This window comes from Caretta caretta, chromosome 6 (assembly GCF_965140235.1).
Source record: "Caretta caretta isolate rCarCar2 chromosome 6, rCarCar1.hap1, whole genome shotgun sequence".
In the NCBI taxonomy this organism is placed as follows: domain Eukaryota; kingdom Metazoa; phylum Chordata; order Testudines; family Cheloniidae; genus Caretta; species Caretta caretta.
The window spans coordinates 120,060,371-120,087,689 of record NC_134211.1 but is presented as its reverse complement, the minus strand read 5'-3'; the positions used below and the strand labels follow the sequence as shown (position 1 = coordinate 120,087,689).

At 44.2% G+C, this 27,319-nt stretch overlaps 1 protein-coding gene across 3 annotated transcripts in view; it reads left to right on the top strand.

Moving 5' to 3' along the window:
- DAAM1 (dishevelled associated activator of morphogenesis 1) overlaps positions 1 to 27,319 on the top strand; it is a 187,622-nt gene that overhangs the window by 91,510 nt on the left and 68,793 nt on the right. For all 3 annotated transcript variants that reach the window (XM_075129958.1, XM_075129959.1, XM_048851996.2), the window contains exon 3: positions 4,346 to 4,435. In XM_075129958.1, coding sequence (XP_074986059.1) covers positions 4,346 to 4,435 — 90 coding nt within the window. The remainder of the gene's footprint in view (positions 1 to 4,345; positions 4,436 to 27,319) is intronic.

The window sequence follows — 27,319 nt, the reverse complement described above, 5'->3', positions numbered from 1 at the left end:
TGTAGTAGGTGACTTCTGGGTACTCTTCTGGCTCTGTCCATCTGTTTCTTCACTTCCGCAGGTGGGTGTTGTAGTTGTAAGAACGCTTGATAGAGATCTTGTAGGTGTTTGTCTCTGTCTGAGGGGTTGGAGCAAATGCAGTTGTATCGTAGAGCTTGGCTGTAGACAATGGATCATGTGGTGTGGTCTGGATGAAAGCTGGAGGCATGTAGGTAGGCATAGGTCAGTAGGTTTCCGGTATAGGGTAGTGGTTATGTGACCATCGCTATTTAGCGCCATAGTGTCCAGGAAGTGTGTCATGTCTTACCCCCCCCCACCCCCCCCCCCGCTGTTCCTCAGACGTTCTTGTCAACTGCTGGAAATGGCCCACCTTGCTTATCACTACAAAAGGTCGTCCCCCCCGCCCCCTCCGCTCTCCTCCTGGTAATAGCTCACCTTACCTGATCACTCTCGTTACAGTGTGTATGGTAACACCCATTGTTTCATGTTCTCTGTGTATATAAATCTCCCCACTGTATTTTCCACTGAATGCATCCAATGAAGTGAGCTGTAGCTCATGAAAGCTTGTGCTCAAATAAATTTGTTAGCCTCTAAGGTGCCACAAGTCCTCCTTTTCTTTTTAATTTTGAGTGTCCATGGAGCAGAATAACATGACCCTTTCCTGGGTTACAAATCCTCTGGAGTGCATAAAATCCAAAAAGCCAGAAATGACCTTTACACATACAGCACAGCATAGTTTCCATGGATCCAAATGACTGAAGAATCAGGCCTTCACTCTTACGTTTCTGTTATTGCTGACAATAACACTCATTAGTGACTGATTATGGGGAATTTCACGTTCATTTGTTGCCACATGTTATTGACTTAAACATCCCTCTTTCAAGTATAATCTAGGATGTCATTGCGTAGGTGTTTCTGAGTAAAAGCACTGGAAATTGAATACAGTGAAATGGACTGTGTTAATGATAAATACATTTTCAAGTTGTAAAAATTTATCAATCTAGCATCTATGCACCCACCGTATGTTCTACTCTCACCACCACGACCACCACCTTTTCCTCTGGCTGTTTTGTCAGACTAATCCTCCTTTGTTTTTTGTCAAAATGCCTAAAATCAAAGCACATTTTTTCAAGTTGGCTCAAAATGAAAAGTTTCCACCTAACTTGAAATTTTTCGATTACTGAAAAGTTTTGGAAAAGTTTTTGGTTTTGGTTCAACCGGAAGCAAAACTTTGTTTCAAATTTTCAGAATTGCTCGGGATCCAAAAACATCCGTTCTTCACCCAGCTCTATCTTTTCTTTGATCTCTATTTCCACTTATGTCATTAAGTCTTAACTTCTGCACAAATTGTTTACAACGCGGTAAATATTATTGAGAGTCTAACTTTAAAATATAAAGCAGTGGCAGTCTACAAAGCATACCCCATGGGTATGGTAACTTTAAAAACAGTAACCCATGCTTAGCCATTAGTTAGACTTGTGCAACCATTTTCATAACATTTATTATATCAGCGTGTAGAGGCCCCAGCTGAGATCAATGCCCCATTGTGCTGGGCACTACACACACACATAGTAAGACACCGTCACTTTTTCCAAAGGGTGTTAGTCTAAATAAACAAAACAGACAAAGGATGGGAGAAAGGAAGTATTAACTTCATTTTACAGATGGGGAGCTGAGGCATAGAGATTGTGACGTGCTGCAGGTTATAGAGGAAGCCTGTTGCGGAGTCAGATATTGAGCCTTGATTTCTCAAGTCCCAGTCCTTTCCTTAGCCACAACATCATCACAGATTTCAGTGGATGCTGGATTGTGCTCTAATGTAGGGCTTGTCTATTGTGCTTCCTACGCTGAAAAAAGATGGGAGTTTTTATTGCCCTTTTGTGCTTGGATTTGTATTCCTTTCTCTTTCCCTTATCAACTTATTTTGCTTAATAGAATTTTTTTTAACTGTAATGATTGCTATAGTAATCTGTGCTTCTAGAAACCCAGGATTTTGCTAGTACATGCAAGAAGATTTACAGCAAAATCAGTTTGCGCATTGATTTGAACAAATGATCAATAAATGTAAGACTTAAAGCTCCGCAATGTGTGTGTAATGGAAAAGGTTCCAAGATACCTGTTCTGAGTCGGACTAATGTCCTTGGGAAGTGAAATGAAATATGTCCAATGGATTTTTAGATAAACTTGTATCCAGCTCACTTTTCCCCCTTCTGCCTACTGAAACTGTACTGTAAGTGAATAGCATTGTGATGCACAATAGCTTCTACCAACGGAGGTGTGCAATAGTAATGCATCCGTTTTTAAAACTTAGTTTCCTTTTTACTGTAATCAAAAAAGCCAGGGTACATGCCTCTGTACAGGGTGAACTGATGTGCTTTGTGCATGGACAGCCATAGTTTTTTGGGTTTTGTTTTACAAGATGTAGACTTACTTTCCTATATCCTTGATTATACTGAATGGAACGTGTGCCTGGATTATACCAGCTGGACTGTTGCATGTAGGGCTGCCAGCCCTCCAGGATTGTCTTGGAGTCTATAGGAATTAAAGGTTAATCTTTAATAAAAGATTGTCATGTGATGAAAGCTCCAGGAATACGTCCAACCAAAATTGGCAACCCTAGCTGCATGGCTTGTAAATTCTTTGAGGCGGGGACCATCATTCTTCTGTGTTTGCATTGTGCTCATAACAATGGGGCCCCGATCCCTGAATGGGCCCCTGGAGGCTGCCCCGTTACAAAAAAACAAATAATTTTATCAATTAAAATTAAAATTCAGCCAGATAAACTCTTGTATGCTAAAAAAGCCACGGAGCTTGCCCCTCAGGTCCTGAGGCTGATGCACGCACTGGTCTGTTCCTGGGGCCATTTGTAATGTGGATGGTCAACATGTTTAACTGCAGCTCCAAAACATCCATCAGACAACATGATTTTAGGAAGTCAGATTCTCTGATGAAAATCCACATCCCTGGGATCAGTGTTCACTTTGGAAACACCCCTTTCGGCTCTGCCTGGACATTTATTTAATGTCCCTATAAAAGCCTTGACGTATGTCTAGCTGCTGGAGACGATGATGCTGTGAGAATGTTCCAGTCTCCTGATGACTGGCATGTTTCTTAACGAGACTTGAAAGTAAAAATAGATGGTTTCTCTATAAGCAAAAAATGTGGTCAACCTAACTGCTGTCTTAAACACAAAACCCTAGCACAACGGGAACTCTAGGGCAGCGGAGCATCTCTTTGTGAATCTCTTAATTCTAAAAATACAGCTTCTATTTCCAGCTCTTGCCAATGGAGCTGGGTATGAGGGAGGACTCTTTCTGTGGCAAACTGAACTCAGGTGCTAGTTTCAGGATGATACCATGTTCTTTTTCAAGTCACAACCAGGGCCTGCCTTGAGCTCCATAGGTCATCCAGCGGCAATGCAGAGTAGACAGAGTGGTGAGACGCAGGAGACTTCTGCAGCAAATCTGGTAGATTACTGAAGTAGTTCTTGCATCCCTTGTACAGCCATGCTCATTCTACCTCTGGGCACTGGAATGAACTCTGGAGCTTTGGGTTCAATTCCTGCCCTTACCACAGCCTTTCTGTGTGACCTTGGGCAAGTCACTTACCTTCTCTGTGCATCAGTTCCCCATCTGTAGAATGGGATGATACCAGTTCCGTTCTCTAGCAGTTTGCCAGTCTTGTGTGTTTAGACTGTAAGGTCTTTGGGACTGATGCTGGCTCTTGCTATGTGTTTATACAGCACCTAACACAGTGGGGGCAGCAATCTTGGTTGGGCCTTCTAGGTGCTGCTGTAATACAAATAATAAGAATGTGGATGCTGGGAGTAGTCTGCTTCCATGAGGATATGCAGAGTAAGAAGTGATTATTCAAGTTGGCTGGGAAGGTCCTAGTTACCCATTCTGCATCATGCTTGTCTTAGACATATTACTTCATATGGAGCTTTAACTCTCTGTTCTGTACAGTTACTCTCAGCCTGCTGTCATAAATACAAAGTTTGGGTCCAGCTCTTGCTTAGATGGGTGTACTTGGTAAAATGCATGTCTTTCTAAATTGTAATAAGGGCATTTTCCAGAAGGAACTGGGCAAAGAGATTTACATCCTACTGGCTCCTGGAATCCGCCTGTGATGCCAAAGTTAAACAGGGGTCATGAATAATAAAGATAATTATCATTATTGATCCTGAGAAATCAATAGTTTTTGGGAGGGTGGGAGGTTCTGTGGCAGTCATTCTGCTGTGTTGTAGCTCTCCATTGACTTACATCACCTACCTGATTTTTTATTTTTTTATTTTTTTATTGATTTATTTGTGATTAAAATTGTGTTTGTATTTTTGCCCCACCAGGATGAACTTGACCTCACAGACAAACACCGAGAAGCCATGTTTGCACTTCCGGCAGAAAAGAAATGGCAGATCTACTGCAGTAAGAAAAAAGTAAGAGACTTTGGTTCTGCGTGTCCGCGTGTGAGCGAAATGGACATGGGTTTGTCTTCTGTATTCCTTATTTTCTGGAAAAGTTCTTTAAAATTTATTAGAAAGCAGTAACCTTTCTATAAGGCTTGTTGAACCATACTGTAGCATTGAATAAGAATGCATCTGTACTACGGAGTACTAGAGAATGTCTCAGGAAAAAATATAGAAAGCATCTTCTTGCCTGCTAAATTCATTGGATTTTAGAGTAACTTCTACAAAACTCTGATCTATTTCTGTGGGGCTCGAAAGGGTTTTATCCCTTTTTAAGTTCTAGAGCACTTCAGTGTAAAGGATGTTTGACCACCTGCCCTCCCCCAATTAAATATAGATTCCCTCCCCCTACCCCAACACATACACACTGATGAGGATCAGACTATTTCGTCCCTTCCCCAGAATACCTCCCTCCAAGGCCTTGAAATTGCCACAAACAACTTTCTAGCCAAGCAGGAGTGGGAAGGAATCTCTGCAGTGCTGAAGTCTCTTGCTCTTGGCTAGAGGAGTTTCTGCTGAATTATGCACACAACAGTTGTTCCCTCTCTTCCTCCTCCCTCCCCACCCCCCCCCCCCTTTGAATGCACTGCTGTTGTGATCTGCAGCTCCACCAGCCATCAGAGGGTGGTCCCAAGAATCCAGTCCTGATTTTTCATGATGGCAGGCTCTGTTGAAATAGCTTTCCGTTTTCATTCTGAAAACCTGCTGACTTGACTATGAATTTGAGATTAGTATTGCAAAAATATAGGAATTCTAGACTGGATCAGACCTGAGGTTCATCTAGTCTAGTATTTGATCTCTGGCAGCGGCCATCACCGAATGCTTTGGAGGGCAGTGTAGGAACCCCGCAGTAGGGAAATGTGGTTAATCTGCCCCTGACGCTAGGTTTCTTGTTAGTGACTGGCTTAAGCTCCAAAGTCTGAGGTTTAATATTCCTTTCAAAGTTTTGCTGTCATTGGCTCTTCATATGGATATCAAGAATAATTAATCTCTTTTTAGAATCATGTTCTTGGACTCAATGACTTCCAGTGACAGTGAGTTCCACAGTCTAATTACACATTGTATGAAAGTTTCTTTCCATCAGTTTTGAATTTGCCACCTTTTAATTTAATTGAACGTCCCTTTGCTCTTGGGTTACGAGACAGAGAATGATCTCCCTTTCTCCAAAAATATTGGAATAAACATTGGCTGCATTATGGAAGACCTGGAAAACTCTGCTGTACAGTAGGTGGGGTGGGAAGTTTTATAGGGCATAAAGGCTGAGATGGTAAGGTATAGTCCAAACAAGACTGAATATAATTTGTATACTTGACTGCTTTCACTATGAAGTTTGTCATCTTCCAGGTGATGGATGGCCCCCACGTATCTTACACTGAAATCTTGTAGGATTAAAAAGGGATAAAGCCAGTAGGGTTCTACAGAATTAAAATAACGTGACTCTGATAAAAACCAAGACTGTCATTAAATCACCAATTCATTAATAAAGAAATTGTCTGAAACCGTGTTAATTGGACTGTAGGCACAGTAGAATCCAGGTACGATACAGCACTGGCTGCCTTTTCCATGTCTGATGGAGTGAAATCTTGATGCCCTCCTAATGGGCACACAACTGCAAAGTTTGAATTTACGCACAAGTGGCATGAGCATATCTGCTAGTGCTATTAAATTTCCTGTTAGAAAATGGAGTATAAGTGATGTATAGATGTATATGCATATGTTTCTAACACCTCTGCTCCTGGTAACCAGCATTGTAGGGTAAGGGCAGTCAAAGACCTGTTTTTGTTTTTAATAATAATGATACTGTCTCTTCTAACAACTGAAAAACTTATAAAACTGGGAAGGGAGGAGACCAGCTTTGAAGTGGTTACAAAATATAGTGCCATACCTTAAATAGTTCTTCTATTGACCTGATCACTCCCCACCACAATTGCCATTAAACGTGACATTGGGAGGGAAGGGAAAAGACAACTTCATGCCGTTGAAATGATGCCATTGAAACTATTAACATCGACTAAGGCATTTTAAAAAACTCTTTCCCCTTTTCTTCCCAACAGCCATCTTCTTGTCCTTTTCGTTAGCCTAATGTTCTGATGGCCCATGATTTATTCAGTGCATTAAATCATTCCTCACACTGGTCAGATGGTGAATCTCTCTTCTTCTCTCTTCTCCCCAGTTATCCTCTTGTAGTTTGTACTGAGAGGGCTTTAAAGTGCTAGCTCTGTAATGGGTGGGGCAAGTCAAATCTAGGGATGGGTTGACCCTGGGGAGTTTGGGATTCACAACAGAGCTCACTAACCTTTTCCTCTCTCCCCCCACATACCCTCCCCTGCCTGTAATTTTAAACCAAGGAGAGCTGCCAGAGTTCAGATGTGCTGAGAGAGAGACAAGTCTGATCAGATATGAGATAGTGATCTACTTGCAGCTCATACATTGTGTCTGGTGTTTCTAAGGCACCTAGGATTTAAACTGTCTGGCCAGGAGTTCTGCAACCCCCCTTTATTGTGGGTGGTCTCCTCTAAGCAGAGTACAAGCTGTTTTTGTATGTTTTTGATGTTTTTGAGCCCATGATGCTCCTGGGTTCAAAATTAGTTCGTGTCCATGCGTCCCTAATAACTTCTTTTTGTTAGGGAGACAAATTCTTCTACTTGTTCCATAAAACTCACCTCCAGTGATGGCTTCCAGGGCCTGCGATGCACCCAAACATGGCTTTTTTTTTTTCTTTTCAATTTTGGACAATGCTTTATGGAGAAGTCCCCTGAAAGGATTCAGTCTTGAGGTGGAGAGCTCGTGTCTGGCCATGGAGTTCTAGAATGCCAGGGGTCGTGGAATTTGACAGCTGGACTCATTGCCTATGCCAGCAGTTCAGTGGTGGATCCATCGCATACTAGTAATTTTTCAACCTTGCTGGAAAAGTTGGACATGAAATACCAGAGATTTCTGGGGTCCTCTCGTAAATTGCATCCACTCTCTTTTTAAAGGCATAAGTCTCATACTATGTACTATTCAGTGGCACCAACCCTTTCCTTCGTGATGTTAGGCCAACAGAAGGCTTATACTGCTCTTGTAGGATTACGTTGGAAGCCTCTAGTGAATAACATTGAAATCTATCGTACAATAGGACTAAAATGTCTCGGGCTTAAATTTGAGGGGAGAAGAAAAGTTAACAAATTAATAGGCACAGTTCTTAACCAGCAAGACAAGAAGAAGAAAATTCTGGTTCATCACTGCCTCCAGGTTCGATGGTGTCATCCACTAGCACATTTGGATAAGCACAGGAGCAATTAAGTCTTAAATCAAGCACAACCCTATAATTATATGGTGAATGGAGCCTACATGTTATCTAACCTGTTGGAGTAGGGTTTTGCCGGGACTAACATACTCTCTTCATTCCCTGTTCCAGCACATGCACGCCTTACAAATTGCTTGCAACAGTTTGACCTCGCAAGGATTTTTAAAGTAACTAATCAAAGAAATATATTGGGTCTTAAAAATGTAATCCTATGGAGCAATTGGATTCCAGTAATTCTGGGTTACATTCAGGTACCCTGCTCTCCTCCCTAATCTGGTGGTTCTTAGCCACTCCCACTCTGAACATGTGATAACCCTGGCAGCCTGGGTTAGCCACAGAGCACGTGAAGCATATTCCAAGTAAATATGTAGTCGATCTGAGGGAGGGAATAAATGCTGCTGAACAAATGCTTTAACAGGTAGGTATAGGTTCTAGAACAGTGGCCACCAACCAGTCAACCAGTTGATCGCGATCTCCAGGCCACTAAAAGCCCAGCGACGCAGCGGGGCTCAAGCGGGCTGCCTGCCTGCCCTGGCCCCACACCGCTCCCGCAAGCGGCTGGCTACTGGCATGCCTCTGTGGCCCCTGGGTGAAGGGGGGAAGTTGACTCCATGCACTCCCCCTGCCCTCAGCACCATCCCCGCAGCTCCCATTGGCCAGCAACCTGGATCTATAAACCACAACTGACACTAATAAGTAAAACGCATAAAATGTCCAATGGATTCTGTGAGATTAGGTGCAGTGTGACCATATGACCCCTGTACCCAAACTCCCTCCCAGAGCTTGCACCCCTCACTCCTGCACCCTAACCGCCTGCCCCAGACTCAGCCTGGAGCCCCCTCCCACACTCCGAACCCCTCGCCCCAGGCCCAGCCCAGAACCTGCACCCCAACCCCCTGCCCCAGCCCGGTGAAAGCAAGTGAGGGTGGGGGAGAGTGAGAGGGGAATAGAGTGAGTGGGGTGGGGCTTTGGGGAAGGGGTGAGGTAGATCCTAAATTGATTTTAAGTTCAAAAAGTGATCTTGTGCGTAAAAAGGTTGGAGACCACCGTTCTAGAAGGAAGAAATTGCAAGTTTTAAAATAATTCAGGAGAGACCATTTTATATCTGGGATGCCTTAGGTGTTGAGATTTCATGGTGAGGATCTCAGGTTAACAATCTAAGCAAAATTGTTGATTCTGATCAGCTGCTTTGTTATAAATCTCGCTTGGGTATTTAAAAAAAATAAATGCAAACCATCTACGTGCTAGTCTCGAATATCTGGCTCCTCAGCAAAAAGTTGGAAGGTCTCTTTGATATTCTCTAGCTAGAAACACATTCTGTTTTTCAGCAGGGGAAGGATAGTCCACGGATTAGGACTGGGGCTTACCTGCATTGCCTTAAATTGCTAAGCACATTCAGAGTGGCCAAGGTTGTCACATGACTTTAAAAACTCTGTATAGGTTGAAATTTTTGGATTGCCTGGCCCTGATTTAATATCAAGTCATTGTCTGAAACAATTAAAATGTAGTTTAACACTGACTCCTGCCTGGCTGGACCAATGAGATTGGCTCCAGCACTGTTTGACTGAATTAAGCTGACTCTCTTCTCAGCCAGTGAGGTCCACGATGTGTCAACTGTAGCAGCTCTTGCACCTGTCTTTGATGGTGCTGGCTACTGTCAGAGACCAGACACTGGACTAGATGGTCTTTGGGGTGACCTAGTATGACAAGTTCTGCACCCCATTTCTAGGGTCCCCCGTCTTCCTTTTATTCGGTGCTGCTTCTCTGCTCTGACCTTGAAGCAGGCTTAGATATTCACAGTTGCAGATCAGGACCAAAACAGGGCTCACTAGCAATCAAGCCTCCTCAGAGAGGGCAGCGAGGCAGTGCAGAGTTTCAAAGTAGCCGTCTGTGAACAGACAGTGCATCATCAATGACCTCCTCCCCTTTGGGGTTTGCTTCCAAATCTCCTGTCTTTTCAGGGTCCAAAACCCAAAAGGCCATGCTCGAGTCATGGTCGCATGTGTTCTCAGATAGGAGACAATTCTCATGGCTTTACTGTGACACAATCTCCTGTCCCTGGACACTGTAATTTAAACATGCTGTCTAAGTCCTAAAGCTTCTGCAAATGAATGAAGTTGCATCATCCTGCAATAACTGGGCTGGTACTTTAAGCCCTAACTCCACTCTGTCTTCTAAGGGTATGTGTACACTACAGCAGGATCTGTAAATCCCTGTTTGGGTAGATGTGATTAAGCTAGCATTATAAAAAAAAAAAAAAAAGCAGTGTACCTACGGCGGCATGGGTGGCGCCTTTATACAACCCCAGGTAGTTATCTATTCCGGTGGTTAGCCTGTGCCACCATGGCTACTCTGCTGTTGTTAGCACAGTAGCTCAACCAAAGCTAGCACGGATGCCTCTACCCAAGCTGGAAATCGCACCTCCAGCTACAATGTAGAAGTATCTTCAGTTGTAGCAGGAATCTGTTTTGCTCTGAAAGGCGCTGGCCTATGGAGGACTCCGCTATGCCATGGGACCCTTGCTGTGGACTGTGGCGGCTGCTGAGGAGGTACGCGGTTGCCCCATATCAAAGGCATGTGATACCCCCTTCAAAGCCACGTGTGCACAAAACAGTGAAACACCAACAGACGTGCCAAGACTTTTGGGTTTTTTTTTCCTTTTAATGCTATGGTAGTTGACAAAAGAGACTGGAGCATTTCAGAGTCCTGAGAACGCTTGCTTCTGTGACAGGAATGTGACATCTGTTCCCAGCTTCTGGCAAACAGAGGCTTGGGACGCTCAGACACTCATGAGACCCTTAACTTTTATATTTGAAGGGTGGGGAGGGGAGAGTGGCATTCATGGCCAAATTTTGCGAGGGGTTGTCTTTCAACCTATTGACTTCGGCCTTCAGGTCAGTCACTTTGTAGCATGTACATGACTGGCTCATCCAAATGACATCATGTGAGACTGCACCATGCCCTCACTGGAAAGCTGAGGTGTAACCCTTGGGGTGGGAGCAAGGCTTTGCACGATCCTATCGGTACCCACACAACCTTGCCGCATGACAGTCCCAGCGCGGCAGCTGCTCCTCCTGACTTGCAGCAGCTGTAGCCACCATCTTGGATTCACAGGGTTTTCTGGCTCTCTCACAACTGGCTGCTTTGATTCTTAAACTGATGGTGCTGGAAGTATTACAAGATGGCAGCTGATGAGAAACAAAACAACCCTACTTAGAGGGATTTGAATTGATTATTTAGTGGGAGCCATGTCGGGGGGAGAAAAAGCCATGTTATGTACAATAGCAAGTCTGTGGGCAGTGACCCAAACAGGGAGTGGAGCAAGCATTAAACAGAACAGTCATGCAGCACTCGGATCAGGAAAGGGATTTAAGGATTATTGTAGAAAGATCCTTTGAAGTTGTCAGTCCAGTGTATGGCTATAATAAAGAAGGGTAAAGAGGATACGGATATGCATCAACAGAAGGATAAAATACAAATTTAAAAGTAATATCAGACAAAGACTTGTTTTATAACTAATCTAAACCACTTTCTTCTCTGCTGTTCCCTTTCTCCTAGAAAGGACATTGTTAGAAAGTGTGGGGAGGAAGGGGAGCGATTCTAGCTTTTAAGTTTTTTGGCTTTGAGGTCAGGATAGAGAGTGCTTCAAGATGACCCTACGGCAGAGAAGTCCCAGTTACAAAGTGAGTAAATAAATAACACTTATTCCGTAGCACCTCTTAATTGCAAAACGTCATGGCCCATTTCAGCTGAAGTACAAACTTCAGTCTGTTGAAGAAGCTCCCAAGTCAGATGGGGAAATGCAGGGTTCATGCAGAACCTGATCACACATAACCATGTGGAATGGGCTGCTAGCTAGAATCTGCTGTAACAAATACAGTAGGGCTATGACTTTTTAAAAACTAACTCTCTGGTCGCATACTACATTTGTAAAAGCAAAGTGCGGGTTGGGAAGGAATGAAACATTAGCTGAAGAGACGGTACAACTCAGAGCAGTATGAGTAATGTGATTTTTGAAAGTGCAAAGACATCTTAGTGCAATTAATATCAGGTGCAAATAAGTGAAATATTGAACAGTGTGCAGTTAAAGTCTACATTTGAAATCTAAACTCTCAAGTCAGGATTCTACTGTAGTATAAACTGGAAACAACTAAGTGCAGAGAGGATTTTGAAGAAGAATGGGGTAAATAGAAAAGTGATTGTTAAATGATCTCCCCCCACCCCCCAGCCAAAAGACCTTTTTTCCTGTGTCAGTGCCTTTCACCTGTATCTCTGGGGATCTTCATATTCCGGTTAACAATTGTGTTCATATCTTTGTCCGGTGGCTTATTTAGTAGTTTGGCGAGATATCTGTATCTCCTTCACTTGAAAACCATTTTCACTGTGGTACTGGAGACTGACAAAGATATTTTAAAAAAAAAAAATCACTTGGAATTTTGCCCTGTTTGGTCATCTGGGTTGAATGAAAAACATTTCACGGCCTGTTTGCATCCTGAATATGCCTACAATTGTTGTTGCTACAACAGGTTGAAATATTATGCCAGATGCAGCATTCTGCAGATGATATTTTTAACTTTTCTCACTGCAAGGTACAGAAAATGGCTGTTTACATGGCTGGGGGTGTTTTTCAATAGGAAATGTTTGTAGTTCTTATCTTTAAAGGTAATTCCCTTTTTAGTTCCAATCACAACACACTCTTTTGTTTAAGAGAGGTTTTTCCCAGTCTCCGGCCAAAAACTGCATCTGTTAGCAATCTTTTGGATTTTAAACTGAAGCTTTTTAAACAATGAACCATCTGACCATGAAGGCATCTGGTCATGCTGTATTTGCTTATTGTTAGAATAATTTTTAAACCTTGGGAAAAGCAAGGAGTGTGTGTAGCGGGGTGTTAGCATTAGAGAAAATAGACTGGTGTATAATGCAATGTGCTTATCAGGATGCTGAGGTTATCGGATCAAGGAGCAATCCTATTAAATTTCAGCACTTCTCGGCAACACTTGTTCTAGCAGTACCATTTCAAAAGCATTTGGCATTGTAGTGGAGAACATTATTAGTTGCGTGTTGATTAAATGGACACCTTCTGAAACTAAGTGGCTGGGGTGAAGCTAAATATTTAGAGGGCCAATGTGAGCAAAATTCTCTGTTCCACTAACTTCAATCTGAGTTGGCTACACTGAAAGATGATGGAGGAAAGGGGGAAATGTATCTCAATTTTAGTTTGCTTTGTGAATTTGTCAGCACTGTGTATGTATGGTTTCAGAGTAGCAGCCGTGTTAGTCTGTATTCGCAAAAAGAAAAGGAGTACTTGTGGCACCTTAGAGACTAACACACTGTAATGAGAGTGATCACCTAAGGTAAGGTATTACCAGCAGGAGAGCAGGGGGGGGGCGGGAGGGGGAGAAAACCTTTTGTAGTGATAATCAAGGTGGGCCATTTCCAGCAGTTGACAAGAACGTCTGAGGAATGGTGGTGGGGGGGAATAAACATGGGGAAATAGTTTTACTTTGTGTAATGACTCATCCACTCCTAGTCTCTATTCAAGCCTAAATTAATTGTATCCAGTTTGCAAATTAATTCCAATTCAGCAGTCTCTCCTTGGAGTCTGTTTTTGAAGTTTTTTTGTTGAAGAATTGCCACTTTAAGGTCTGTAATCGAGTGACCAGAGAGATTGAAGTGTTCTCCAACTGGTTTTTGAATGTTATAATTCTTGACATCTGATTTGTGTCCATTTATTCTTTTACGTAGAGACTGTCCAGTTTGACCAATGTACATGGCAGAGGGGCATTGCTGGCACATGATGGCATATATCACTTTGGTAGATGTGCAGGTGAACGAGCCTCTGATAGTGTGGCTGATGTTATTAGGCCCTGTGATGTTGTCCCCTGAATAGATATGTGGACCCAGTTGGCAACGGGCTTTGTTGCAAGGATAGGTTCCTGGGTTAGTGGTTCTGTTGTGTGGTGTGTGGTTGCTGATGAGTATTTGCTTCAGGGTGGGGGGCTGTCTGTAAGCCAGGACTGGCCTGTCTCCCAAGATCTGTGAGAGTGATAAGTCGTCCTTCAGGATAGGTTGTAGATCCTTGATGATGCACTGGAGAGGTTTTAGTTGGGGGCTGAAGGTGATGGCTAGTGGCGTTCTGTTAGTCAGTTTTGCTCTTTGCTCGCTTGTTTTGTTTGGGTCTTTCAAGAGGAACAAGGGAGAGAGAAATTATTTGGCAAAAAAAGAATGTGATTGCAAAGCCATTAGCTGTTTGCAGAGAAATTCAGAGGCAGGGGATGTACCTGAAGCTACTTTTAATTCATTTTCTAAGATATTGGCTGTTTTTCTTAAACTTCAAGAAGATCTTTCAAGAATTCTGTGGCTGAATTGCTACATAGCGCTCTCATAGCATCATGAAGGGATCCATATAAGTACATAGATAAAATTTGACGGTATTATTGAGGGATGCCACTGTCACAATTGCAGGGCTAGCTGCATCTCTGTCCCCTTTCTGAGCAGAGACCCAGTGTCTCGGATATGTAGACCTTTTCCTGTTCTGGTCTCTCCCTGTGCGTCCCCTCAGGCCTTTACCTCCTCTGCGGTGGAATTTTGTAATTCCCCCGCTCTTAGATCAGGGCCGGGTTTGCTGTGCCAGCCGTTCTTATCCTGCAAGTCTGACCAAGTTCATGCATGCGCAGTTCTTTCCTTTGGGAATTAGTGGCCAGTGGCGTATACTGGCCAGCCAGCCGCCTTAAAACAAAGCATTGTTTGTTTTAGAAGTAGGAACAAATCAATTAGAGAAAAATGATGCCTGTTTTTGTTTTTTTTAAATAACAAGGTCTGCATAAATGCCTGTCTTATCTAAAGGCTTTACCGTCCCCGATGGCAACGTGCGCAGGCCTGAGTGCCCCAGACACCCCAGTAGGTGCCTGCGTCTCAGTCTGGTTCCCCCTTTCTCTGGAGAGGCCCTTTTAAAACCCTGCTATAGTTCGTTGTTGTTCTTGTTCCTGGGCTTTGAACCCTTCCTGATCTAAACCAGTTCTGCAGGTTGGCTGGAAAGGGAGGTGAAATCACCAAAGTTAGTAATTCTGGCATTGTCCTGTAGCATCTCTCAAGTATTTGCTCAGAGGTGGCTATCCTGAGCCTGTCTTTTCCTTCCTGCCTGTTTCTCCAGACAGCTGTCTATTGAGTTAGCCCAGTGAATTCATACAGTAAATATCCCAATAAACAGGGCAGTATACGGTGTTAATAAATTATTACAGCGCAGCTCCAAACCCACCCTGACCGCCCCGCAGGCTGTCTGCGCTGCAATTGTCAGGCAAAGGGCATTACGGGCAGACACGGCAGCTCCTTCATAGTAGCACTGCTGTTTCTCCTCCCTTCTCCAGGCCTGGCTTTTGTTCATTGTGGAGATGCTAATTTAGCACTTGCCAGAAACTAAGAGTCTTGGGTTCACTGCTAGATGGAAGTGCTGTGGCCAAAGGGCAACAAAATGCTGTTCTGTCGTGTTGTGATCTGAGTGTCTGAAGCTTTGAGCTGAGGACTAGGGTGGTAGTTACAATACGGAAGGGAACTTCAGGGTAGTCTTTATTCTTGCGATGTTGCTTCTGGGGCTGTTTTCTAAATTCTTTGCAGGTTGGGGTGAGCTGTTTGTCTTAGAGCTGCTGCGAATGTCCGAATGAAAAACCGCTTTAGGAAGGGCCTGGATGATGGCCCAAATTTTGCATGTGCACGTGTCACAGCAAACGAGACTTTACAAGTTCTGAACAGGGCGGTTGAACAAACTCTTTTGTGCTTCTCACTAAGCTGCTGTGGGCATTGGGTGCTTTAGGACTGCCTAGAGAACAAGCAGTCAGTGAGCCGTTGGTGCAGAGTGGTGAGAAAGTGAGTGGCGGAGACTTGCTGGGAGAGCATTCTTGTCTCCTGCAGCAGAATGCGCAAAAAGGATACAAAATGCCCCAGGAGGTGGGAGATGGTGAATGGGGTGTAGAGTAGATTAAAATTCAAATCACATTTGTAGCAAAGCAGCACCTCGTTTATAAGATGTGCCATATGATGAAAACAAAACTGTCACCCACTGCCCTGCCAGTGCACATCCACCAGGGCATACAGACTACTGACCTTCCCCTGAAAGTGCTAACGAGGCACCTTGTCTCATTGCTACTTCCCCTAAGGGGACAAGATTGACTAGGTTTGTTCATTAGGCTTGTACAGTAGCAGTTACCAATGACTTTACCGATGGTGTGAAACAGAGTGCTCACAGTATCTGTCAATTTCACACAGCCAAGAGAAGCCACAGTACTGTGCAAGAGCTCATTTGGATCAGAGTCCATTTCATCTTCATTTGCCAGGTTGCTGGAAGCTGGAATGGAAAGACATTTAAAGGGATAGAGGAGACAGAGAGCAACAAGCATGTTGACCAGATAGTTTTGGTAGTTTGATGTCCTATAATTTTTGCAGAAAACACCATGTATGTGACAGGCCGATCAGTTGCCTGAAATGCTTTACAATAAATATTACATATTGAAACAAACAACTGATTATGCTACATAGTGTTTAATATACAGTAATTCACCTATTGTTTGTCTTAAAATAGCAGTTCCTAGTAAGCAACAAAATGACACTGGATTCTGAGCGTTAGATTGGGATCTGGCCTAGCTTTTAAAAAGCACAAGTGAAGGAAGCTTTCCCTCAAGGAGGAGCGACCTGTACAACCACTGTACACTCACCTAGTGAATTTAAAGGGACACCTGCAAATATCCTCGCTCCCTCCATCTAAGCAAGGGAGAGCAAAGACATTATCCGAAGAGGTGATTAAAGAAAATGAACAAGTTGTGAGAACCTGAAGGAATTCAGGAGCTGGCCAACCGGACACATTTAGACAGCAGTCTCCTAGTATATCCTCTGCATTCACAAAAGCATATGTACAACCTACCTATTGAGATCACACAGTGCATAGAATCACTGGCAGAGTGGCTTTCTATACCCTGAATTTCTTCTGTTCCTCCATCTGTTCTTCATAATTATACGGACAATTAGCACCAGTGTGATTCATGTCTGCAATTCTTTCCTTACATTAATCAGCAGCGACAGAAAGGTTGCTATTGCAGCCTGGGGGAAAGATGTGGCAACGCCTCCATCAGCTGTTGCTACTTCTGTCGGACAAGAGATCATGGATTCCAGTTCTACAGCTAGAGCTCACGTCCTGCTGATGCAGGACTTAGAGGTGCTGTACAGTGAGAAGGTGCCACGTGTATCTAAACCAAAGATCCCATGGCCCCTGTGTCCTGCCCAGCATTTCCCTTCTTAGTAAGATGGTACTGATGGGTGGAAAGCTGAACCAACCACAGCCTTTTTAGGCAGGCTTTCAAAACCCCTTTTTGCCTTGTTTCCATCCCCCCACATCATTGATTCCTCTCTGCTGTTTCTACCCTGCATTGTACAAGTGAGGCCTGAAGACTTTTAAGGAGGTTAATTTGTAGGGTACATCCAGATGCCACGGTCTCATTTGTCTATAGGGGTATGTGATGGGAGGATATATAGGTGGCCCCCCAGCCACCTCTTGCAGGTGTGGAGCCCAGCTGCTGGTTATTTTCAGCCACTGGCTTGCCAGTGTTCATATCCCTTTCCATTTCCAAGGTGACCTTCCCCGAGAAAAGGGCTAGGAACTTACTACTACTACTTAATGAAAGCTGAAATGCAACTTCACATGTCCAGTTTCTCCCAGTCTGGGGGTGGGAATCTGGGGGCTCTGCAAAGCCCCGAGGTCAAAGCCTTTTGTGAGCAGTCGCTGAGCACATGTTCTGCATTCGTCTGAGTCACGGCATTGCCATTAATCAATCCCGTTACTCTTGAGAAGCATTACGTGAAATGTATTGCATGGAAACCAAACTGCTCCACAGTAAGATCTCACTCATATGCACTCTGCTCATTTTCACACCCAAAAATTCACACGCAGTGAGGTCTCTGCTCAGTGAAGACTTATGAGCTGGTTCTGCTGTTTACGGTGGGGCTTCATCAGTCACTGGAGCACTGCAGGCTTTTGACCTGAATAATTACAGCTCAGCGACCCTCTGCAAACATCTGAAGGAAGTCCATATTGTGCTGCATTGTCCTTGTTCTTCCACTGTACTTTGCTCCTTTGCTCACCAAGTGGCAGTATTAAGTGATCTACGCTGAGTTTGCCCGGTTGTTAGCATGAATTAATGAGGTTCTGCTGCACTTAATTGAGAGAGGTCTTTAAAAAAGGAGGCAGCAATAAGAGAACCCAAGGGGGAAGCTGAGAAAAGGGAAATATTTGTAATTCGGCAAGTTAATTCTAAGGGAAAAGTTGTCTGTTGTGGTGTTCAGCTTTCCTCTTTAGAGACCTTTTTGCTCCACCACTTCCTTTCACTCTGACACAAACAGCGCTTCCCTCTCCCTTTCAGCCTGGGATGCAGGCATGTGTCCTGTCTTGCATGCCCATCGGCAGAAGGCAGGAAGCTGTGCTGAGCCCTTCCGACACTTCCCACAGCTGTGATGGAGCCACAGGTGCGAAAGGGAAGTTGTAACATCTGTCCAAACAGTGGATGGCCATTGGAAGAGGGGCTGCTGTGAGGATCACCTGCACCCTCCCCTTTTTATTTCTCCTTTATCTCCAGCTTGCTGCTGTTGCTCTGTATCTGATTCCCCGTCCCTCCTGGGAGGAAGCCCAGGATGTAGTAGAGAGGGAGGAATCTAGTGGTTACGTTAGCCTAGCCCATCTCAACGCCTAGGCTTGTGAGGCTAAGCAGTTCTGGCATCTTTCCTGTGGCCCTCCTCTCTGGAGTGTTGAATTAGTGGTAGGAACCAAATGATGTATCTGTAAAGGAATTTTAAGTGCTTGTTGCAAGGGGCAATGATCATGCGGGTGACAGGCCAGGTATCCCTATGGGGCTGTGCAATATTTCCATGCTGTACTTCCTCAGGGCCAACTAAGACAGCTCATGCTGTGTCTCTCTAGATGTCATTGCTTTGCTACGCTACAGGAGAAATCCTCTGGCCGTGCTTCAGGTTCTGGATCCTCTGAGCCTCCCAGGAAACCATCTCATTTAACCTCTGCCTGTTTTCCCTCCAGGCCTAAAATGCCAGATGGGGAATGGGGTCAAGTGAAGGGTAATTGCTCATTGCCATTCAGCAGGGGAGGAGCCCCATTAAAATCAAATGACTCCAGATAGAAAGTGAAATGAGGCAAGCACAATGGGGACTGTGATAATATCTGAGGTCTGTATTCCCCACCCCCAGTGCCTGAGGATCCCCTGGTGTATGTGTGTGGGAATACAGATACACGTGCCTGCGCTGGGCTCGCTTCATGTGATCTTGAAATACAGCCGTGTAAGGGGTTGGAATGTGGAGCCTAGCTGCAGGGCCAGGTAGGGTGGGAAGTGAAGGAATCCAAGAGAGTTTAGTCGGCAGGATTTAGTTACGGACTCTTGTTGGGATGGAATTCGACCGGGAGTCCAGGACTGCTCCCCTCATGGGGTGCAGGGAGGCAGCCATGGTATCTTGAATGACCATAAGTGATCTGTACTTCAGTTAACTGCTTGGTCACCTTTGTTCCTGCTATGGTTCCAGTAGTGTAGAAATGCCCCCCAACACCACGCGGGGCACTGATTTTATTTATTGATTTATTTTTGGTCCTAAACTAGGAGAATGCTAAGTACTGAGTTTCGGCATCATGTCTCAAAGATTACAGTGCCCCCCCCCCACCCCCGGAGACCTCTCTAAGAGCACTGATCAGGCCTCTGCCTTACTTGGGTTGTCATGTCCTACGTGACTGGAACTCAAGATGATGTGGCTCTAGGCGCCTGTGTGTTCATCATATGGGATACTTCTAACATCACTCTCTAAATAGGGATTACCGTCAAAGCCTCCGAATTTCCATGTCAGTATCTGGTGACTGTAGGAACGTGACTGAAACTGCCTCCTGGGATTAGCCTGAAGCATTGGCTAGCAGCCTTTGCCATACCATGATTCTGTGTGGCAACAGAAAGTTTCAGGGTCCCAAAGGGATAGGTTTACGACCCTCACATTGATAACCCATGGTCTCTGGTTCCCTACCCTTCTTAACAAATTCTTGCCCTCTTGTAGTGGTCTGTGCAAAGTCACACTATGTATGACACGGCATTTTGCTGATGTTCTGAGAGCAAGTGCAAGCACATTAGAAAATGGCTTTTGATCATCCTAAAAGTTACCCAGTCAGTTAGTAGATGTGGGGTCTGAGCTAAAAGGATCCAACAGTAGAAATACCCTCAATTTTAGATTTGGCTGTGTGTGTGTGTGTCCAAATATGTTAATATACCGATCAGCAGGACCAAGTTGTGACTGGTGCCATTGATGTGTACTACCTCATGGTTTTATAGATACCCTTGCTTGTGAGGATGTAGGAGATAGACTGTCCTTCAGGCAGGAGATATCAGTCACTCCTGAATAAACCTAGTGCAACTTGGCATGGAGAAACCTCCTTTTACTTCCAGTAAAAGTGTTGGTCTCTCTGAGTAGCCTGGCATCAGGCAGTGCTTGAATCCTCTTGGCTCTTGTCAGCCACTTGTAATTTACTAGTATGCTACTCCTAAATTCCTCCTACTGCCCAGTTCAGCTTCCAAACTACGGTAAGTGTGAATACTCTAACAGCAGAGGCAAAAAGTAGCCCATGTTTCCTTGAGTAGCATATTTTTTTGCAAATAATTAGGGCTGTCAATCACAGTTAACTCAAGCAATTAGCTAAAAACAAATTAACTGGATTAAAAAAAATCATGATTAATCGGAGTTTTAATCACACTGTTAATAATACCCATTTTCATTTATTATAAATGTTTGAATTTTTTTCTACATTTTCAAATATATTAATTTCAATTACAACACAGAATACAAAGTGCACAGTGCTCACTTTATATTATTATTTTTGATTACAAATATTTGTCCTGTAAAGAAGATAAAGAAACAGTATTTTTCAGTTCACCAGCTACCAGTACTGTAGTGCAATCTTTGTCATGAATGTGCAACTTACAAATGTAGATTTTTTTGTTACATAACTGCACTCAAGACCAAAACAATTAAAACTTTAGAGACTATGACTCCATTTAGTCCTACTTCTTGTTCAGCCAGTCACTAAGAAAAACAAGTTTGTTTACATTTACGGAAGATAATGCTGACCACTTCTATTTACAGTGTCAACTGAAAGTGAGAACAGGCGTTCACATGGCGCTGTTGTAGCGGGCGTTGCAAGGTATTTACATGCCAGATGCACTAAACATTTGCATGCCCCCTTCATGCTTCGGCCACCATTCCAGAGGACATGGTTCTGTGCTGATGATGCTTGTTAATACATGTGTGAATAAAATTTGTGACTCAACTCCTTGGGGGAGAATTGTATGTCTCCTGCTCCATAGTTTTACCTGCATTCTGCCATATATTTCATGTTATGGCAGTCTTGGATGATGACACCAGCGTATGTTGTTCAATTTAAGAACAAGTATCAGAGGGGTAGCTGTGTTTGTCTGGATCTGTGAAAGCGGCAAAGAGTCCTGTGGCACCTTATAGACTAACAGACGTATTGGAGCATAAACTTTTGTGGGTGAATACCCACTTCATCAGATGCATGGGAGAATACTTTCACTACAGATTTGACAAAACGCGAAGAAGGTACCAATGTAAGATTTCTAAAGATAACTACAGCACGCAACTGAAGGTTTAAGAATCTGAAGTGCCATCAAGAATCTGAGAAGTACGAGGTGTGGAACATGCTGTCAGAAGTCTTAAAAGAGCAACACTCTGATTTGGAAACTACAGAACCCGAACCACCAAAAAAGGAGATCAGCCCTCTGTTGATGGTATCTGACTCGAATGATGAAAATGAACATGCTTTGGTCCGCACTGCTTTGGATTGGATAGTTACCGAGCAGAACCCGTCAGCATGGAAAGCATGTCCCCCAGGAATCGTGATCGAAGCACGAAGGGGCATACGAATGTTTAGCATATCTCGCATGTCAGTACCGTGCAACACTGGCTACGAGAGTGCCATGCAAATGCCTGGTCTCACTTTCAGCTCACATTGTAAATAAGAAGCCAGCAGCATTATTTCCCATAAATGTAAAGAAACTTGTTTGGCTTAGCGTTTCCCTGAACAAGAAGTAGGACTGAGTGGACTTGTAGGCTCTAAAGTTTTACATTGTTTTGTTTTTGAGTGTGGTTATGGAGGAAAAAAAAATTCTACATTTGTAAGGTGCGCTTTCACAACAAGGAGACTGCACTACAGTACTTGTACGAGGTGAATTGAAAAATATTTTTTTATCTTCTTTACAGTGCAAATATTTGCAATAAAAAATAATAGTGAGCACTGTACACTTGTATTCTGTGTGGTAATTGAAATCAATATATTTGAAAATGTAGAAAACGTCCAAAAATATTTAAATAAATGGTATTCTATTTGTTTAACAGTATGATTAAAACTGCAATTAATCACCATTATATTTTTATCTCACGATTGATCGTGATCAATTCTTTTAATTGTTTGACAGCCCTACAAATATTTTTTGCATATCAGATTTAATAATCTTATGAGTGAGCATTCATTCTCCTCTGTGAAAAGATACCATATATTTTGTTCTTCTTGCTTACGTTCATAAATATATATTATCCCTGATTTATTTATTTATTTTATTTTTTAGAGAAGTGATTGTTCTTGCTGATTAGCACCCAAATATTCTCTCCATGAATCACAGCAGCTGCACAGCTCAAGCCAGGGTTACGACGTTTTTGCAAAGAGCCTGCTTTGCCATCCAAAGGTTGTGTGAGAGAATGGATGTGCTTATTATAGGGATTATCGTTGGCATAGCAAGTAGTTGTCTGTGCAAAATTCTAAACTGAAGGCATGAATGACAATACAACCAGATGCAAAAGCACTTAGCATATGGGGAGTGCTTTCCTTAATATTTAAGCAATGATTTTGCTCATGAACAGGACATACTTGTTTAGCTCACTTACATTTTGCACTCCCTTGAAATGCTAATGTCACTTAGCTTGTGCAAATAAGAGGAGGCGGCTCTTTTTTTTAGAGCAAACATTTTATTTTTGCTCTATATTAAGCAAATTCTGCAGGCTCCCCATAGGAACACTATGCTTGATGTGTCACTGAAGTGAACACTGAAGTGTATTGCTCAGTGAGTCTGCAACAAGATTCTAACTTAACCTCCAAGAAATCCATGTTTTTTTTACTTTAGTTGTGAGATTCAAAAGTATCTTGGCAAGAGGCACTTGCTGACAACTGACCTGTTAGACACACGGTTGCTGGAGGAAGAACTTTGTGCATAGGCCTGCACCCACTTACAAACCATTGTGGGCGCTCCCAGTCCCCACAAAGGCAGAAGGACTTCTTGCTCCACCACACCTCGCAGAAGGCTCTGGAGGTAGTCCACTTGTCAGCCCTCCATCCATCACGGAAAGCAGGGTCTGAGTGTATCTGAATGTAAGGTGCTGCGGTATGCCGCCAAATGAGGACGCTACAGCTAACGTGGCCTGTGCAAATACATGCTAGTGATCACGTGCTCTACCTTAGGGTGGGTTTGTTTAGATGTTTTTCTGTGGCCTTCATCATTGTCTTATCTGAGCGTCTCACTAACAGTTATGAATTTAACCTCACAGCGTCTCTGTGAGCTAGGGAAGTACTGACCCCGTTTTACAGATGATGGAGGCGGAGGGAGTCAGAGAGCTTGAGTGATTTGCTCAAGGTCACTCAGCAAGTCTGTAGCAAATAACAGAACCCAGATCTTCTGAATTCAAGTCCGTTACCTTGAACGTGAAGCCAGGGTCTCATTTTGATCTTATCTGACACTGATGTAAAAGTGGTTGCAGCTCTACTGACTTCACTGGAATTACACCAGCATAGGGGAGAGCATCGTTCATCGTGCAGTAACGAAGCATGCCTGGAAAGTCACCAAATTCAGAAGGTTTTGGACTAAATGGGGAGGGGAAGGGGTGGGCAAATTCCACAGTTCCAGAACCCTCACCGAGATTCCCCTGCCAGCTACCACGCGCTCTTTTACAATGCCAGGAGTCCAGTTTTGGGCACCTCAGCAGGCTGCAGCTGTTTGGCTAGGGGAGAGAGGTCATCCCCCAGGTAGGCCAGTCCCAGGCCATTTAGGGCTTTTAAGGTGTTGGTTACAACCTATAACTCCACCTGCAGAGCAACAGGCAGCCAGTGCAGATCCTGGAGCACCAATGTCACAAGCTCCCAGAGACTGATACAGCTGCCGTCTCCAAATGGTTGTAGGGTGTAGCCCCCTGGGGAGCGCATTGCAGCGGTCTAATCTTGAGGTAAGACAGGCATTTAGAACAGGAGCACAGTCTGAGTCTGAAAGGGAAGGCTGCATCAGATGGTAAGTTGCTGTGTGTGTTGCTGCTGTCAATGTGATTGTCCAACAGCAGCTGGGGGCCTGAAGTTGCATTGCCTAGTAACTGGCAGATGTACTCCCTCCATCAAAAGGATCGATGTTCCCTCCAGTTGCTTCACCCAGCACAGTCGTCATCCCCTCAATCTCATTTGGGTTGAGTTTCAGATAACTAGGGGGCATGGATGAGACCGATCAGCCCGACGCGGCCTGAGTGCTGCACTGCTTTATCCAAGCTGGATGAGCTAGAGACCTATGATTGGGTGCCATCAGCGTGCTGAAAACCCATGACTCCTTATGAGCCCTCACCTACCCATTAACCAGGAGGGGTGGCAGAACGGTGCCCTGCAGGACCCCATGCCTGAGAGCTCGTCAGGAAGAGGCACAGACATCCACAACTCTCCATTGAGGTCTCTCTAAGACAGTGGTTCTTAACCTTTACTGCAGCCTGCCTGCGCCCCTTTGGTTCTCAAAATATGTTCTCGGACCCCTTATCAAAAATCGTTGAAGTAGGTCAGTTCTTTAAACCTAGATATATTCGTTTGTAAATTACAGTAATTGTTAAAAAATGTATAATGTTAATAAATACATAGGTTTGATGAAACAAAGTAGTAGGAGCTTAATTTGTGCTTTTGATGATTTACCTTCTAAAAAAATCTGGCATGTCTCGCACCCCCAGAAAGGGCATCTCGCACCCCAGGTTAAGAACCACTGCTCTAAGAGAAGGACAGAGACACCAAAGAGCAACCATGCCCATTCTCACCAGGGTCCTATTCCAGACAGGCAGGGCCAGCCTTAGGGGCAGGTGTTCAGTGTGCCAGCTTCCAGAGGGCACCAAATCAGCATCCAGGGGATGCCAAGTTGGAGGGGGTTGGCTTTTTGCTCAGCTGCTTCCGGGGGTCGGGGGGACCAAAAACATTTTTCGCCCTGGGGCGGCAAGGGCAGGCCCTACACACAGGACCTTGGGTTGCCCCTGACAACAGCCAATCCAGCCAGCCCTGAAGGAGTCATTTGTTTGTCGCTTCATTTCCCATTTCTCTCTTCCCCTTGTGTCTGGTTTGAAGAAAGTGACTCAGCCGACCATCATGGTGTGTAAATAACTCTCACTTCTGCTTTAGCCCAGTCATATCACTAGGGATGAACTCAGGCTAAGATTTTTCCAAAGTGACAAGCGATTCTGAGTGCATCGATCTTTTAGGTGTCCAGCTTGTGACACCTTCAGAGGGTCTGGCTCCTGGAGGCTGAAGGATAAGCACCTCCTGAAAAATCAGACTTCTTTAAAGGGTTCAGGTTGGGCCTCAAAAAATTGATGCCCCCAGTTTCACTAGTCATCTGTGTTGGTGCCTTGCAGTTTTCTTGCCTACGTAAGTTACAGCTAATAAGTTCAGAACATTGTGTACTAGTAATGAGTTAACTTCCAAGCACTAACCTCTGGGTGCTGCCCAGTACCATGTAAACAATCAGTTCTTTTCATGGATGCCAAATTTGGGGGTCTAAATAGGTTGCCACCGCCTGTTTTAGTGAGCGAGCTACTTTAGTGATCTGGGGAAAGTGTGTAAACTCTGTGCTTTCAGTGAATATTAAAAATACTAAGTTGCCTCACTTTAAACTCTTGCTAACTGGTCAATAAATAGCCCATCTCCTCATGGCAGTACAACCTTGCCTGGATCCCACTGGGACATGAATAACATTCCTGGGCTAAAACAGTAGGTGTTAAGTTTCCTGACAGTCGTGGAAACCTCTCCTTTGCAGTTATCATTTCAGTCTGCCAAAGTGGGTTTTGGCAGCCGGCAGTTTTAATGCATAGTCCTGAATGTGGCCAAAGATTTACCAGAGACTGGCAGCTCCATGAACCCAGGATTATTTTGATATATTGCAGCACTGCGTTTGTTTTCCAAAAGAGACGTTTTCTCTCTCTCTGGGGTTTTCCCTCCCCAATTTGCTGCCGTCACTCAAGATGAGTTTTTACAGTAAGTTCATTGTAAGGCAGGAGGTAGAAGGGGGAGGGATTCAGAAAAGCTCAGTGTAAGGCAGTGTGGCCTAGAGGATATGGCACTAAACTGGGACTTGCCACCGACCTGCTTGGTGACCTTTGGCAAGTCGCTTCTCTTTGGGCTTCCGTTTTCTTCCCCGCCTTTGGTCTATCTTGTCTGTTGAGCTTGTAAATTCTTTGGGGCAGGGACTGTCTCTTACCATCTGTCTATACAGCACCGAGACCAGTGGGGCTGTCATCTTGGTTAGGACCTCTCTGTACTACTGCAATACCAGTAAATTATAGTAATATATGAATGCTGCATTTAATAGAGAGGAAGAACAGCAAGAAAGACTTGAGTTTATCCTCTGCAACGCTTCTTGGTTAATGGCATTTTTTAACAGCAATGTATGGTTCTCCGTAGCATTTCAAAGGATTGCACTTTTTGTATTTTGCTTAACTGCACAAACAGATACTAGAGTTTTACAGGCTTTCCTGTTGTAGCTGCTTTGTAAAGTTAGATTGTACTCTGTGTACCTGTCTTTATTTTTGTATTACATTCTGTTGCAAACACAGCTAAAAGATTAACATTTCCTTTTAAAGCCTTATTGGATAAGACCAAAGCAGTCCTGTGTTGCATGAAGGCTGGTAGGTTCTTGCACATTACTGGGAAATTTTTTAAAAAGTTGATCTAAGCAAAATGTACCTGCATTTTCTTCCTGGAATTGAGTATGCAGGCCCGGATTGGAGCAGGGACATGGAACTTAGCATTTCTGAGCTTTGGCAGCCAAGGTAAACTTATTGAGATGTGTAGCGAGGCGAGGACTCAACGGCACAGCAGTGCCTCCTGCTGGTTGTCTTGAGAATTAGCTCAATTCCAGCACAGAGCGCCCTCTGCAGGCTGGTGGCTCACCTGCTGTAGCCCCGTGTCCCTCCTGGACCCCGGTGCCTCTTTACCTCAGGGTTCTGCCCCAGCAGTTCCCCCCACTCTCTCTGGGTCTCCCCTCCCAGGGGAACCCCCCAACCCTCTAAACCCACCTTGCCTCAGTGACTACTGCCAGTCATCATCTAGCCCCCGCTCACTGGGGCAGACTGCAGTCTGTAAACCACCCGTCACTGGCCAGGGGGTTTGGACCTGCTGCCTCTGCCTAACCCCGGACTGCACCTCTGCAGCCCCAGTCCCTTCTTTAGACCTTGCCCAATGCCTG